The 17042-nt window shown below is 40.0% G+C and overlaps 1 protein-coding gene across 1 annotated transcript; it reads right to left on the bottom strand.

The window, feature by feature from the left end:
* Positions 1-157: 157 nt before the first annotated feature.
* On the bottom strand, positions 158-16304 carry PERP (p53 apoptosis effector related to PMP22). The gene is made up of 3 exons (XM_017848988.1): positions 15666-16304; positions 4941-5081; positions 158-834 (listed from the first exon to the last, which is right to left on the bottom strand). Exons 1-3 carry the CDS (start codon positions 15877-15879, stop codon positions 608-610), a joined length of 582 nt encoding a protein of 193 aa, XP_017704477.1. The 5' UTR covers positions 15880-16304; the 3' UTR covers positions 158-607.
* Between the last annotated feature and the right edge of the window lie 738 nt (positions 16305-17042).

The following is a 17042-nucleotide window of genomic DNA, read 5'->3' as shown; positions in this document are numbered from 1 at the left end:
ACCTTCCTAGATGACATATCGAGTCAACATGAAGCCTTAGCAAAAATGAATGATTCAGGATATTGAGAAATTCTCACAAACGGTATGCATTTAGGAAACGATTTTGCTTTCTTTAAATAGTCTGAAGGCTTGAAAATAAACTTTTTTTTTGCGTTTATTTTAGAATGTTTGGTCATTAATAATTTGTAACATTATCTTCCTTTTATCCTTAGCCCTTAACAGACCCAGTGCACTCTATTTGGAAATAACAAGAACTTGATCAGATTATTAAGTCTTGGAAACCTCATTTTTACCTTATAAAGTGTTAAGTTTCATGTTCATATTCTCTTCTAAATGTACTATAAATGTTATGGATAGATATAAGGAAATATTGGCATAGTATAGGTAATTAGTGAAAAGACACAACTTTCACAAAACATATTAAAAGATAAACACGAAACTATAACACTACTTAAAAAATATTTTCACCCAAATTATTTTAGCATTTTTGACTACTTTAATAATATGAACACTGCCAAAAAATGGGTTCAAAGTCGCCTGGAGAAACAGTTTCTTCTTCTGGAGTCCATCTCAGCAGCGGCGATTTTCTCCCATACTCATTCTCAAGTTAGGCAGATGTGTAGAAGTACCTGGGCTTGGCATTACCCAGAAGGTCATCTTCGTAGTTGGGGAGGCAGCAGAAGAAGAAGGCACAGCCGATCAGGATAATCGTGGCTGCCCACCCAAAGCCGTAGGCCCAGTTATAGATGTAAGTAACAGCGGGGTTGGCATGAAGGGCGAAGGTCTGGGTGTACTTCACGGGGTAAATTACCAGGGAGATGATCTGGAACACAGCTAAAGGGAAGAAAAAAATCCCAGGGTATGAATGCATACATGCATGAAGGAATAAATACACAGTAACGACAGATTAACTCCTTCCACCAAGTTTCTGCCTCGAAATAAGTATAAAATCTACCTGGAGGCAGGAGGAATCTGGTTAGGCAGAGGCCAAAAAAGATTCTTGACTACTGTGTGTAAGAGATGCCTGGCGCTGAGCAGTATCACACATATATGCCAAATATGTGAAAAACACACAGAAAAAAAAAATTGGAGAGCCATTCTATATTACATAGGCATTATATATACTAAAACAAAAAAGTACAAAACTGTGGCATACAATAGAAAGCAGGACAGTAAAGAACAACCTATTTTTTCATCTTTGTGTTTCCTATACCAAACACATACTTCATATGTTCAGTGTTAGCAAAAATTACATATATATATGTATATATACATACAGGCATGCACATATATACACACAGCCATGCACACATGACTCAATATTGATATTCAATAACAAATCACTGGAATATTCATTCAATAAGTAAATGACTAAATGAAACAATGAACTAATACTGAGAATGATCAAGGGGAGAATCCGCAGAGAAGACTGCAGAGGACGTGGGAATCTGAAGAGGAAACAGACGTGGAGGGAGGGCAGGGGGAAGGGCATGGGGAGGTGTGGTGGGGACACGAAAAATAAAAGCAGCAAATGATCACAGTGCTTAGGGAGGTGTGTTGAGGATGTGGAAAGAAACACATGAAGATTTCTAAACTCTCTGGGATAATAGTCACATTATTATAATTATTAACCTTTGTAATAGTATTTAAGCAATTTCAAACAAAATGAACATTATCGAGTCTACTTTCGTGGTCTTTTTCAATGGACATGCATGATTTTATAAAGCTACAATGAGTATATACATGTGTGTTCTGCATCATTTTAACTTAATATTTATATGTACATTGCCATGTCAAAGGGTCTGATTTTAGCTCTTTCACCATAAGACACTACTCTCCACAAGGAGGGACCAAGTAGCTGTGCCCTCCAGGAAGGTATCAGGGACTCTGTAGTCCTCACCACCATTTTTCTACCATCTTAATTCTTTTCTATAGCTCCACAGATGTACCTTGAAGTAGTTTTCTTTTTCTTCTTCATTTTTTTTTCACTGCTAGAAAGGCTATAGATGTTTCTGTATCTTCATTTGTCGCTTCTAATTCTTAACTAAACTAAAACATTCCTCTTGTAATTTACAAAGGACAATCTTAGGGTAAATCTTAAATATTTATCTACTTCCAGTATACTTTAAATAGCAAACTCTTACTATTTAAGTTTGTCATTTGCTACCACATACTGTGTAAGATATAAAAGCAAAGCTTTTCTACATTGACTTCTAATTATCTTGGTAATAAATATTAAATATTGCTATTTATCAATTCTGGCTCATCATATATGAAGTCCTTATAATAGTTTGGATTAATTTCTGCCTAATTTAAATTGTATCAGTGTTCAATTTTTCCGATGTTTAATGTAAGAATATATATAAAATTTAAAATAACTATTTCTATGAAACATACCTTAAAAGTCAGATAGGCCTTATTCAACATTACCACTAAAAGTGTGTTGAGATTTCTAGGCTTTTACGCTTCTAAATACATTTTCTGTTCTATTTTCATACTCTTTAAAGGAAAGGGTGAGTATTAAATTACAAAATGAAAATTCTAGGTTAAGCCGACTGTTAAGCTATAAATCTGTTGAAGCTCACTGAACTAATTTTCTTTACAACAATAACTCTGCTGCCCTGTCACTATGGATGCCCAGTGCTAGATCTTTTTGTTTTAATGCTACAAGAAAGCAATGGATAAGAGTTTTACTAGGATTTTTTTTTTATTCTGGTAAAATATACATAACATTTATCATTTGGACTTTCAATTGTTCACTATAAGTGTACAATTTAGTGGCATTAAATAAATTCACAACGTTATGTAACCATTACCACTGTCTATACCCAAAACTTTTTCATCCATACATAAAGTCAGTATCTCTTTAAAAATAACTCCCCATTCTTCCCTCCCCACAGGGAGTAACTTTTATTCTACTCCCTGTCTCTGTAAATTTGCCTATTCCAGGTAGCTCATGTAAATGGAATAATATATTTGTACTCAGTCTGTGCCTGACTTATTTCACTTGGCATGTTTTCAAGGTCCATCATGTTGTAGCATATATCAAAATTTCATTCCTTTTTATGGCTGAATAATATTCCACTGTATGTATATACACACTCTGTTTGTCCATGCATCTGTTGATGGACACTTTGGTTGTTTCCACCTTTTGGCTGTTGTGAATAGTGTTGCTATGAACAGGGGTTACAAGTATCTTCAAGTTCTTGTTTTTAATTCGTTTGGATATATACTTAGGAGTGGAATGCTGGGTCATATAGTATTTACTAGGATTTTTTTCAACTAACATTAATGTCTTAGTGTGTTATTTATGTATTTATTTATTTTTTGAGATGGAGTCTCACTCTGTCACCCAGGCTGGAGTGCAGCAATGCATCTCGGCTCACTGCAAACTCCACCTCCCAGGTTCAAGTGATTCTCCTGCCTCAGCCTCCCATGTAGCTGGGATTATAGGTGTGCACCACCACGCCCAGCTAATTTTTGTATTTTTAGTAGAGATGGGGTTTCACCATGTTGGCCAGGCTGGTCTCGAACTCCTGACCTCAAGTAATCTGCCTGCCTCGGCTTCCCAAAGTGCTAGGATTATAGGCATGAGCCACCACACCTGGTGTTAGTGTGTTATTTCTAATGGTGATTTAAACTGGCATCTATGGAGTTTTCTAAGACATATGAAAGGAAGATACATCAAGTGTGTTTCTTTGCTAGGGTCTTATAAATTTGAACTACAAAAATAACCAAGTAGAAATGAAAGTGGACACCAACCAGGTTCTTTATACCTTTTGTGATTCCAAGTCGCTTCTGATTTTAAAATAATATTCAAAAAGCAAACTTTGAAAATATGAAGATCAAGAACTTTATTTTTAATCAAGAGAAACTGTCAAATGTGCCGTGAAGAAAGCCAGGGCTGTGTATGGACCAGCCGGTTTTCTGAGGCACTCCTCCTGCCTCACCTGTGTTGCCCACAGCTCTATGAACTTAACTCTCCTAAGCTCAGGGAACCAGCACAAAATGGCCTTCCTCCTGGTTCATGCATGATCATATAGACCCCTTCGAATCATAAGGCTTCTGACCTGTTTCCAAGACCATCTGCTCACTTTGTATTTGTACCTCGGGTCTGTAGCTTGAATGTCTGCTTTGGTCCCGTAAGCCTAAACTGGTAAGAAATGACCTGTGGCCTCCCTTTGCCGCTATCAACACCTTCTGTTTTTTCCCTGCTTGGAAAGTCCAGTTTTACTTCTGAATCTAACTCTGTGGCTAGGGTCCTGCCCTTGACAGATTTCCTTAGTGCCACATACCTGACTAAAATTTCCAATAATTCTTCTCCTAAAATCCTAGTTCTTGTACTCCATCAGTAAGTGTTCACGCTGGGCCCTGCATACCTGAATAACTAAATTTCCTCACATCACCTGTGTCTGGACCACTATCTCCCCACACAGGCACTATGCTGCACATTCCCGTTCTGGCCTCTCCCAGGGTCTTCCATCCCACGGCAGAACACCATTTCATGACCCACATCATAAGATCACAAGACTCTTTCAACAAGGGAAATAGTTCAGGGGCATTCAGGTCCCCTTGGCAGGGGGCTCACAGCAGGCCTGGGCTGGGGACCACAATGGAGAGCACTGCTTTTCCAAGGCTGACACAGCCTAGTTTCTTGGGTAGAGGAGTCAGTGGATAGGACCCCCTAAGAGAGATAGGGGCATGTAGAGTGACAACCCTTGTCACTTGGATGGGGAGTACAGAACACTGCATGAGCCACAGGAGGAAAGGGATGCAGATCTTAAAACACTTCTCTCCTCTGTTACTTCTACCCTAGTGATACATTTTCCACGAAGAGATTGGAAACTGTAACAGTCATGGGTCTTCTTTGTGGAATTGACCATTACTAAGTTGATGGCCACTGAAGGCATAAATGAAGAATTGCTGACACACAGTCTTACCAGCCAAGGCAAGGAGACCTCCAATCACTCTTAGGAAGACAAGCATCTGGGGTCCACATAGGGCGAAGAAGGAGAGGATGAAACAGATCACCAGGATGATGAAGCCACAGAAGAGCATGGCAGCCGCTGCTCTTCCCCATGCTGCAGGAAAAAAGAAACAGCAATTAACAAGATAGACATATCAGGTTTAAAAATTACTTATCACAGTATCAATATAGTTTTGGGCTTTTTTCCCCTACTAGTTATATTTGGATGGAAAGACAGTTTTTCTTTTGACAATACTTAAGCATCTCCATATTTTAAGGGAAGAACAGGGAATTCATATGTAGGACATTAATATACTGAGACTCAGAAATGTCTTTTCCCCCTCAGTTTTTGGCAAAAGTTTACATCTCTGAAATTAAAGTCAAACTTCATTAATCTGTTTCTCATGTGATAAGTTTGCCACATAATGGGTATAAGGTTCACCCACGTTCTAACACAACATGATCATAATAAACAACATTTTTTGGTACTAAATAATCCAGATTATAAACTCTAGGAAATGTTTTAAATATCTTTAAGGGATCTTTGTTTCATATTAATGTTTGGTTCCATACAAAAATAATCATTGAAAAAATATATTTATGACTAGGCAGAGGTGTTAAATAAAACAATTTAAGCATGAAGAAGTAGCTCTGATCTTATAACAAGCTTATAACTAGCTTATAACAAGATCTTATAACAAGCTTGGTAGCAAACCACTTTCCTAAATTTCTGCCTAAATTTTAATTTCTTAAGTATTCAAAATGTATTTTACAATAGATTTTAATTATTTATCTTTGCCCTAAAAAATAATCAGGATTTGATGGCAATCAAGTTCTAGGTTTGAAGACCTACATGGGCACCTCCAGCCCTGGGTCATTCTATTCTGCACTGAAGAAATACAGAGATCCATGCTATCCACATGAATGATTCTAGTCAACAACGCCTATTGTTCAACTCACCCTCATTGTTAAAACCTCTTCACACACAACCTTGCCTCTAGTGGTAACACCTAGTAACATTCAGGACATGCATGAGCTCACTGAATCCTCACAACTTTTTTTTCTGTTTTATTTTTATTTATATATATGTATTTTTTAATTTCAGTAGTTTTTGGGGTACAAGTGGTTTTCGGTTACAGGGATGAATTGTATGACGGTGGAGATTTTAGTGCCCCCGTTACCCGAGTAGTGTAAATCTTATAACTTCTTAAAGTGCACACTGCTATTGTTTCTATTTTAGACATGAAGGATATACTTAGAGTTCAAATCACCTGACCATAGCCACACAGCTAGTAAATGGTTTAGACAGAGTTTGATTTCAGCCTGTTTGAATCTAAAACATGACTTTTTAAAAATAATTTACACACTATAAAGTTCACCCTTTTAAAGTGTATAATCCACTGGTTTTTACTGTATTCACAGCGTTATGCAACCATCTCCACTAACAATCCAGAACATTTTCATCGCCCCAGAAAGAAACCCCGTGCCCATTAGCAGTCACCCTCCATCCCCTCTTCCTCCAGCTTCTGGCAACCACAAATCTACTTTCTGTCTCTATACATTTGCCGATTTGGGACCTTTCATATAAATGGAATATTATATACTACATGGCCTTTTGTGACCGGCTTCTTTCACTGAGTATGGTATGATGCAGTTCGTCACGTTATAGCATCAATCCATACTTCATTCTTTTCAATGGCTGATTAATATTCTATGGTATGAATATACCACTTTAGTCTATGCGTTCATTTGCTGGTGGAAGATTGTGCACTCTTAACCTATTAGCCTTCACTACATTTGAAAAGGAGAGTCATGAGTCACATGTCCTCCGCCTTGACATTACTCTTACTCTGTAACACAGCACAGCTGACAGTATTTGTCCTCCCTTAATTCTAGATCGTTTGACTGGTCAAGGTGAAACGAAGATGGAGGCTGGCAGAAAGAGCAAGGGTGTTGGAGCTGCTGGACCTCATTTGGACCCTGCCTCTGCCCTGTTGGCCATACTCCAGTCTCTGCATCTGTTAACCAAGGCTACAAACACCTGTTCCAAGATGATGGTGAGGAAGCACACTCCTGTAATATCAGTGACTAACTCTCCAGCCCTCACTACTCAAAACATTCCTCCTGTGTCCCTGTAACTTTTCTTCAGTACCTCATGTCTTTATTTTCTTCTACATTTGCAAGGTTCTGCACCATCCCATAAAGATTGTTCCTCAGTCATCTGATGCATTTTTCTCTCTTCATCTGTTAGAGACAAACCTGAGCTACGGCTCCACATGCCCTTCTCCAACTCCCATGCACCTTCCAGGTCTTCCTCTAGATCCATGAATGACTGGGGCACAATAGATTATTAAGGAGATAAAACATTTTTCTGTCCTAGAAACACTGTTTTCACACAAATTAGGTCAGGATGGGGCTGAGACTGTACCTGATTTGGCCTAGTTTTATATGGACAATTTTTATTATTTTCCTCCAAATCTTCTAGCTCTTCCTGTCAGACCACTGAGAGATTTGAGAGAGAAGGTTAAAATGGGAACATTTTATTTTAAACTAGAAAGGAATAAAGCCCAAATGTTAAACTTAGTAAGTCTCTTTTCTCACTTTTGCCTCATTCTTCAAGATAACTTTTAAGAGAAGAGGGACCATGCTTTGGAAAGAATATTAATTAATCAGACCTCTCTAAGTAAAGCCCATAGACCACAAAGGCAAAATAAGCAGTAGTGCTCCTTAAAATGATACTCATTCCTATGCCTCCCTCCAGACTTATGGAATCAGAGCTTGAGTGGTAGTACCCAAGAATCTGCGTTTTATTAGTGTTTCTTATATCCATAAAGTTTGAGAACAACTTGGATGATTAAAGTCCTTATTAAAACAGATGCAGCACTATCAAAAAGGTTCGTATAACTTTAAGTATGTGACCCACTGTCAATTATAGTTTCATTTCTTTAGATTTTTTTAAATGGCCACTGGTACTCATTAAGTTCAATTAAACCCAATAGTTAAATCAAATAAGCAAAACATTATTTTTTTTTAATTTTATGAGTTCACAAGTTTGAAACTGCAATGAAAGGAAACATATCTATATATGCAGGTGAAATAATGCAAACATAATAAAATCATTGTATGGCAGAATTTTCAATAAAACAGGCAAAACCTCCTAACAAGGAACCTATTTCAATAACTCAACTTTTACAATCACAGATAAAGGTTTGAAAAATCTAGCCAAATAAATTATGTATGATATTTCTGTAAAGAGTAATATTAACAATTTTACTTATTGGAGGAAAATTAACATAAAAAGATTATTACTATTATACTTCCTCTAACATTATAGCTGAAGTATAATTTATGCTTAGTTTCAAGTGCTTGGAAGGACTTAAACCAAAGAAATGGCAAGCCAATTCACCTAACCTAAAGCCAAGACGTGAAGGTAAACATAGGAATATTTTAAGAACTTTTCCCATGCTATCTTAAAACAATTCAGTTAATGTCTTGCTTATTTAAAGTGCTGAGTCTAAAGAAAATCAAAATGGAAAATTAAACAACATTTTGTCTTGAGAAAGACTGCCTTGGAAATAGAACGTGTAAAACCTGCTCCTTGCATCACAGAAACACCCACATTGAATCACTTAACTATCATTTAAGACAGCAGTCTTGGCACAGTTCTAAAGATCCTGACTGATGAATAACAGACGTCTTCAAGTAAAGCAATCTGCCTTCTCACGTCAATGACCATTTAGACCATACCAGGTCTGAGCAGGGTCCTTCCAGCCCACCGTTCTGTCTGAGAAGGGGCTTTTCAGATGCAGACACTTAGAACGTGGGTATTCTCCATGACCTACATTTTGGAAAGTTAATCACTTTATGCTTTAGGTAGCTGTGGTCTCACTTAGTTACCCAGAATGAGCCTACTATCTACAAACTGACCAAACCCTTTAGGAGCTGTTTATATTTTTATATTATATCACAGTCTAAATTCTATCCTATTTACCAACCCCACTGGAAAACATCAACTTTTAGAACTTGTCCTAAAGCTACATCTTTCATGATTCAATAGATGGTCCTTAGTTTTTCAAAGAGAGACTATCCATCTTTACCTAATATGAATGTAAGTTTGTCTTTCATTACTATTTTATATACCAAATTTGCGTGTGTGTGTGTGTGTGTGTGTGTGTGTGTGTGTGTGTAAGTGTATGGGAGAGAGTAGAAAGGATTCTCATTGTCAATTGTCATTCTCTGGATTAAGACCACAAAAGCATTCAGTACTCCTGGTAAATAGATGCTGCATTTCTGTGTAGGAAAGTTTAGTTTGTTTTATTTTCTTAAAGGAAGAGCAGTTTGGTAATTTTCTTAAGGGAAGAGGCACATGTGGAATGAATGGCCTGGACTAGATTACTGGGTCCTAAACATTCTAGATTTTATAAATCATATGTACTTTTAAAATTATTAAATCAATAGAGTGGCCAACTTTTTATTTTTTGCTGTGTAAGGACTTGAATGCATACATGCTCATGCAAAGAGTAATCTGTCTGTCCTAACTTTATTTTCTAAGTGCCACTTGGAAAAGTTCATGTAATCAAAGAAACCAACAGCATTATACATTTAAGTGATATTCATTAGATGAACAATAGCTTATCAAAGTTGCCTAGCCCTTGCAAAGATTCAACATCAAATCAAGAACATGGAAACCAACGTGTTTTAACGTCACCAACAAAACTGAGTTTTTCCTAGGAAGTGATTTTAAGTTTTTTGTATGAGAAAGCATGCTATATTGTTTTCCAGAAATTACATACAAAAAACCCAAAATGTTACAAGGCTAGTAAGATCAACTAATAAGAGCAAAAAAGTAAAAATAAATAAATACCTTAAATGTCAAGCTAGAAACAGGCCAGCCGTGGTGGCTCACGCCTATAAGCCCAGCACTTTAGAAGGCCGAGACAGGTCATGTGAGGTCAGGAGTTCGAGACCAGCCTGGCCAACATGGTGAAACCCGCATCTCTACTAAAAATACAAAAATTAACTGGGTGTGGTGGCACACGCCTGTAGTCCCAGCTACTCAGGAGGCTGAGGCATGAGAATCGCTTGCACCTGGGAGGCAGAGGTTGCAGTGAGCCGAGATGGCGCCACTGCACTCCAGCCTGAGCAACAGAGGGAGACTCTGTCTCAAAAAAAAAGGTCAAGCTGGAAATGATAAACTGAAGCTTGAGAAAATAAAATAAACTTTTATTTTAAGACAAGAAGAACATCATTAATATTTTTTAAATTGTTGGTAATACTTTGGAGACGATCACTAATTTTCCCCCCAAAGGTAGTCCTCCTCTTCATGAATCTGCTACATTCTTCAGTAGTTTTAAACGTGGCCTACCCTCTTACTCGATGTCCTTATGACACTAATGTGGCACCCAGCCAGAGTCCAGTCCCTTTCCAGAATACAGGATTCATCTGTCAATAATACCAAAGATTCTGTATCATCCAAGATTTTGTCAGATTCTTCATATTGTTTCTATAACGCTCTTTAAGCCAAACATAGGCGGAACTGAAAACTGGATAAAACCACAGTTCAAGAAATAAAAAAGATCCTGCCTACAACTAAATGTAAGCATGGGAGAATGATGTATTCAAAAACATAGTTTTGCATATTCAATGAGGAGGTAATCTGCAGTGATTTGGCCAGTGCTTCTGAAACTTAAAAGTGCTTACCTCCTCCAGGAAGTAGTTAAAATGCAGATTCCGATTCTTAGGCCAGCACAAGACATTGGACGTCCAACAACCACCCAGATAATTCTGCTGCACTGGTTTGCAGCAGAACTCTAGAGGACAACTCATAACAGGCCCCCCAAAAAATACATAAAAAGACACCATTCTGCAGAAGTTCAGGAAGGCAGTTAAATGGCTCAACAGAGAGATGGCAGGGAGAATACATGGGAGAGCATTCCACAGCTGGTGTGAGATTCTTTACATGCTCTGCATGGTCTCATGAATCTGACTACTCCATTGCTCTCTGTTACTTTAACCCTTAATAATCTTCTTTCAGACGATTTATCTAATCAACGAGAGGAGAAGCCATTCTATACAGGATGGGGTGAAAACAGGAAAAGTCAATCTAAAGACAAGATAACTAGCAGTGAATCTGGGATCTACCCTCAAATATTTGAACATCTGTCAATGAAAGAAGACTGGAAAGTAGGAATTACACAGCTCTGTCAGTTTAAGAGAAGTACTTGGAAACAAACTGTATCATCCAGGGAACAGAACTAAGTTGTTGAACAAGGGACGAAGCTTAGTCACGGGTGCTAGGGATGGGTGCGGGCTTTGGTGAAAGCTTGAATCTGGTGTACTTTAATTCCCTTCTAATTATAACATCCCAGTAGTCTGCATCCCTTTACAGGACAAACACAAGTTAGGGGACACTGAGAAGAACTGAGGCTGTCTGCGGTGGCTACTGCTGAGAGAGGCACATGTGGAATGAATGGCCTGGACTAGATTACTGGGTCCTAAACATTCTAGATTTTATAAATCATATGTACTTTTAAAAATTATTAAATCAATAGAGTGGCCAACTTTTTATTTTTTGCTGTGTAAGGACTTGAATGCATACATGCTCATGCAAAGAGTAATCTGTCTGCTAATGCCTAATTTCATAAATTAGGAACAGTTTTTTGTTTTGTTTTGTTTTTGAGACAGAGTCTTGCTCTGTTGCCCAGGCTGGAGTGTAGGGACATGATCTTGGCTTACTGCAACCTCCGCCTATCGGGTTCAAGCAATTCTCCTGCCTCAGCCTCCCGAGTAGCTGGAATTACAGGTGCCCGCCACCATGCCTGGCTGATTTTTTTGTATTTTTAGTGGAGACAGGGTTTCACCATGTTGGCCAGGCTGGTTTTGAACTCCTGACCTTAAATGATCTGCCCACCTCGGCCTCCCTGAGTGCTAGGATTACAGGCGTGAGCCACCACCACACCCAGCCAGGAACAGTTTAATACCTTTCACTTCCCAGTTCCCACTGCAAAAACCACAAGGGCATGATCTCAAAATGAAGTCCTTTCAATCAGTAGTCTCCAACCTTTTTGGCACCAGGGACCAGTTTCATGGAAGAAAATTTTTCCACGACTGGGGTTGGGTTGTGGTTTTGGGATGATTCAAGGGTATTACCTTTATTATACACTTTATTTCTAGTATTATTACACTGTATAATATATAATGAAATAATTACACAACTCACCATAATGTAGAATCAGTGGAAGTAACGATCTGTGGTCTCAGGGTTGGGGACCCCTGCTTTAAGGGGAATTTAGACTAATGTAAACTATTGACTTGTACTTACTTTTCTTATTTATTGTGCATTTGAGAGCCACAGGGCTAACTGACCTAAAACTATTTCATGTAATACTGATTCTCTGACTTGTCCAACAGTGATTTCATGTTAAAAACAAACAAAATATCGATGCATTTGCAGTATGCAAAGGGTGGCTTTGGTTAAAAAACAACAACAACAACAACAAAAACAGAGGCTTTGTACTTCCCAGTTTGGATTCAAGGCAAATACTCGTCAATCCTCACTGACTCCCTGTTTCACTCTGGTGCACTAACTTATCGCCATTATTCTCCACTTGAACAAGCTGGAGCTTGCCTGCGATTTGAAATCTACACAGCTGAGGCTGAAAATATCCTCCTGATGTATTTTCTTAAAAACTGGAAAAGAAGGTGCCAGCGGTACAAAACTAGTGTGAGTGAGCATACATTTAAATTTCACATTTTATTTATAGGTGAAATTTGAATGATTTCAATCATTAATCTATAGATTTTCTTTTCCTGTTTTGACAAATATAAATCATGATTTTTAAAAAATGCAAATAATGTTTTAAGCTGGGTGTTAATTTAGCTGGTACTATCATATCAAAGAAAATATTCAGCGAATAATTTGGCTCATTCGCAAGGAAAAATGAGGTGATTTGATCATCTGAAATTCTTAACCTGTCAGTAACAGTGAAAATATAACATTCTGCTTTTATATAGTTCTAAGGATTTATCTTTATAAAACATCCATATTCATTAGGATTATTGTCAATACTTGCCAGGAATAACCTGTGTCTTTGCTACCAAAATGAACATATTGTTATGAACATCATCTAATAAGAGAGGTGCTGAAATACTTCGGAATAAAAAGACTTTCTTAATAGTTACAATGGTAAATCAAAATATTTATTGCCTAGTACATATGAAGAAGTTTTTCAAAGTGGATGTACACACTCAATTCTCTATACGGAGATCTCATTTTAATCAGAGCCATCAACCTTATTCCTTGTTGCACAAGATAATGTGTGTTTGTGCATATGTGGGAGTGTGTGTAAACTGCTTACTTCATTTTAGATAAAGTATAAGCTCATGTAAATATATGGTTTTCAGTAAGGCCTTACTGAGGCTATCTGAAAATCTAGAGTTCATAGACGCCTAGATAATCACCTTACAGTGTCGTTATACACAGCTTCTACAATTGTGAGGCAAAACTAGCCAATGTGCATGTGGGCGATGAGCACAGAAGTATAACAAACACTTAAACTGATCTCTGACTACAACGGCCGGTAGCTCCATATCTGCTGTCTTCTTCCCACAGTCACCTCATGACAGCAGATCCCAGATTCATGATTTGATTCTAGATCTTCAGCAAGAGCTGTGTGTGTGTGTAATGCATTACCGGCACTTAATTACCTTTGCAAAGGTAGCAGGAATAATTAAATTGAGTTGTTAAAGCTACTACCATTTATGAAAATCAGTCATGCTGCATTATAAAGAGATTTTTCAAGATCCACTTAGAAAATCGAGCTTTTCTAAGGACCAATTTCTATGTCAAACTGAATTACAAACCATACACTGGTTAGTGTTTTCTTTACAATGAAAAAAATTAACATTTAGACTTCTAATTAAAAATTCTACCAAACTAAGAAAAAAAAACCCTGCTTACTGCCTTCCATATACAAAGCAATGTATCAGTCTAAGGTGGAACAGCCACACCCTAAAAAGGTGAGCTCATCCTGCAAGCCAAGAAAATAAAATGGCATTGTGCATGTTTCACAAGAGGGCTGTGGTCACAGCCAGAGCTTTGCAGGTCAAATCATGTCCCGGCAGTAGCACTGATCATAGTTCTGCCAATATCCGCGCCCCCGCCCCACCCCCAGTCGAAGGCACACTAACCTTACTTTATATGTGGAGGATTACTGCGTATACTTTGGGTCTGCATTAGTCTTTGGAGTAGGGTATAATTATCAAAGTATGTTTAAAAACACACACGCAGATCTGTTAGGTCCCCTACAAGAGACTGAGTTCAGATGCATTTTAACTAGAAGATATTTCAAAAGACAATGAATTCCCTTTAAAAACCTAAAAGACTGGAGATGATACAGACCTGAACTGGCGCAGTGTTTGTATGGGTTTTCAGAGAAGAAAACACACAAACCGCAAGGAAAGCTGGAATTTTCTGCAGTGTTTACATTTTATTACCCGGCTAATGGGGACCATGCTTGCTTCTGTGGGGGAAGTTCATCATGAGGACGTCCAAAGGATTCCACAAAAGAAAGGGCACTAGGCTGCTGATATAGTACCCCAGAAACACAAATAAACAGGATTGGGTTGGAAATCCTGGGCCACTTCAAAGAAAGAATCAAGTAAAAATGGTAATAGTAAGAATTGAAAACAGGCACGGTAGATTGCTTTCTCTGTTTAAAACTATTAAACCCGGTAGGTAAAGCCCATTTGGCTTTAAGGTTTTATTAGGCTCTCACAGCCCCCATCTCCCCGCCACACATTGCTAATCACAGTAGACCCCAGCTGTGATTCCCATCCACCCCTAGGCAAGGAGAGGGGGCTTCCCATTGTGAAAGAAAATGCCTTTTCAAACAAGAACCACGCTCCAGTCCTGACTTTCAGCAAGGCAAGCAGGGAGCTTCCTCCATGCTGGGAAAATGGCACACAATACTTCACTTGCCAGGTACATTAAATTTGTCAACTCTGCTTCTCTTCGCGGGTGTAGGGAATGTGTTTGCTTTTTAGATTTCAAATCAGATTAAAATAATTAAGTTTTCTAAACAGCAATGCCATGCTTAAGCCAAAGGACACTCCCTAGAACAAGAGCTAACAAGAACTAGCCAGACCGGTAAAAAAGACTGAAGTATCTATTGAAATCGTTAACTGCTAAAACTGCCTGAAAGGGGTTTTTTTTTAAATGGGAACGTTTTTTTCAGCTATATCAAGTTGAACGAATCCACTGATATTAGGGGAGGCAGGTTATTTCAATATTTATATTTTAATCATAAGAAGAAACAGGAGGAAGAGAAATTTCAGGTCTCCAAGAAACTTTGTTCATTAGATTTACTCATCTAAACTTGCAATGCTTGAAATAATCTTTCGTACGTAGCTGACAAAACCCAGGAAAAAAAAAACTATACAGTTTGAACTAGGTCCATTTCTTTCTTTCTTTTTTCTTTTTCTTTTTTTTCTGTTTCTGAGCTTGGTGTTAGCCACCCAAAGCTACCGCTGCTGCATTTGGTTCAGGTCGGATGCATGAGCCCCAGCTCGCCCTAAACAGGCATTCTGAAAGGCTCCGGCTCCCCCTGACCCTGTGAGGGCCCACCACGCGCTGCGGCTTTTGCAGGCCGCAGCCCCGAGGGCTTCCTGGAGGCGGCGGCGGCGGCGGGCTGGCACTCACCGTACTCCATGAGGCTCTGACAGCCCTCCTCGTAGGACCCGCTGCCGCCACCCTCTTGGGAACATTTCCACCACAGCGAGGACGTCTGGATGTGGTCGCTCGACTGCAACCAGCCGCGGCCGGCCAGCGCGATGATGTCGAAGGCGATGGCGCTGAGTAGGAGCAGGGGCAGGATCCAGCGGCACCGCTCGCAGGCCAGGCCGCAGCGGATCATGTTGACGGACGGCGCGGGGCCGAGCGGAGTGGAGCGGACGGAGGAGCGCGCGGGACGGGCGGCAGCAGAGAGTGGCCTGCAAGCGCGGGCGCCGCCACAAAAGTGAAGAGGCCGCAGGGAGGCGGCTCCCGAGGAAGCCGCTCCGGGCGACCCCACCTAGATTCCGGTGACTCAGAGGGCGCCTGCCCCGACCTGCCGGCCGGGCCGGGGCGGGCGGGGCCGCTGGTAAACAGGAGGGGCTGGGGTGACACCGGGCGGCGGCGGAAGGCGGCCCGAGAGTCCCACGCGTGCCCCGAGCCTCCAGTCCCGCTCGCCTGGTCCTCTCCAGGCGCGTGTTTTGTCTTCCTGGCGCACCAACATATACACCTGTTTATCTGCACAGCCGCAGCCTAATATGTGAGCCCTGATGTTGCATCGTGGCGTGGTGGTCAGCAATGCCAATGCCATATTTGAGTTTTCAGCAGTGTGAGATGGGTGTTCTAACTGCGCCTGTGGATAAAGGCTGCACTCCTTTGGACGCGTGCACCCAAACCCAGAAGCCCGCCCCGACCCCTGCCGACACAGGTGATTCCTTCCTCCTAGGCTCCACCTTTGCACCTTGGACCTTGGCTCCCCGGGTACTCTTACCTCTTTGCATGCTGTTCTTTCCTGCTGGGTTGCCAGCTTTTGGAAAGCGGAGGCTATGCTGAATTTATCTGTGTATCCCTAGTGTCCAGCACTGTGTCTGGATCTCAAGGGAAGCTCAGTGAATTTGATGAATGAACATGTAATTAACAAATGCTCGCTTCCTTTCGGAAAGGCTTCATCTGGCTTCCCCAGATAATTTCGTGTCGCCTCTGCTGCAGTCCACTTCCTATCACGAATCTCTACCTGTTTAAACTGCACTCTTTCTAATCTTCATTTACTATTTTGAGGTTTTTCCAAATAAAAATCATACGTCAGCATGCAACCTGCATTTAGAATCCCCCCCTCGGTGTCCTGGGCTAGCTCCCGTCAAAGTCCTGACTCTTCAGGTGTGGCAGGGAGGGTGGGGTGGCAGCCAGGTGTGCCGCTGAGGACAAAGAAGTTCTCAGTGTCAGGCATCTCGGTGGCCTTGGGAAAATCACTGAAACATCTTATGGGGGTCATGTACCTCCAAAGGTTTCTTCTGAATCCCCTACGTT

Source organism: Rhinopithecus bieti, unplaced genomic scaffold (genome assembly GCF_001698545.2).
Source record: "Rhinopithecus bieti isolate Rb0 unplaced genomic scaffold, ASM169854v2 scaffold_31173, whole genome shotgun sequence".
In the NCBI taxonomy this organism is placed as follows: domain Eukaryota; kingdom Metazoa; phylum Chordata; class Mammalia; order Primates; family Cercopithecidae; genus Rhinopithecus; species Rhinopithecus bieti.
The sequence above is the reverse complement of the archived record's forward strand: the minus strand, read 5'-3'. Positions and strand labels throughout refer to the sequence as shown.

Bases quoted from the DNA above. Each gene is read 5' to 3' on its own strand.
- PERP (XM_017848988.1), bottom strand. From the start codon at position 15,879: ATGATCCGCTGCGGCCTGGCCTGCGAGCGGTGCCGCTGGATCCTGCCC. The intron at 5,082-15,665 runs GTGAGTGCCAGC...TTTTTCCTGCAG, and splicing joins TCAGAGCCTCATGGAGTACG to CATGGGGAAGAGCAGCGGCT. The intron at 835-4,940 runs GTAAGACTGTGT...TCTTCCCTTTAG, and splicing joins AGGTCTCCTTGCCTTGGCTG to CTGTGTTCCAGATCATCTCC.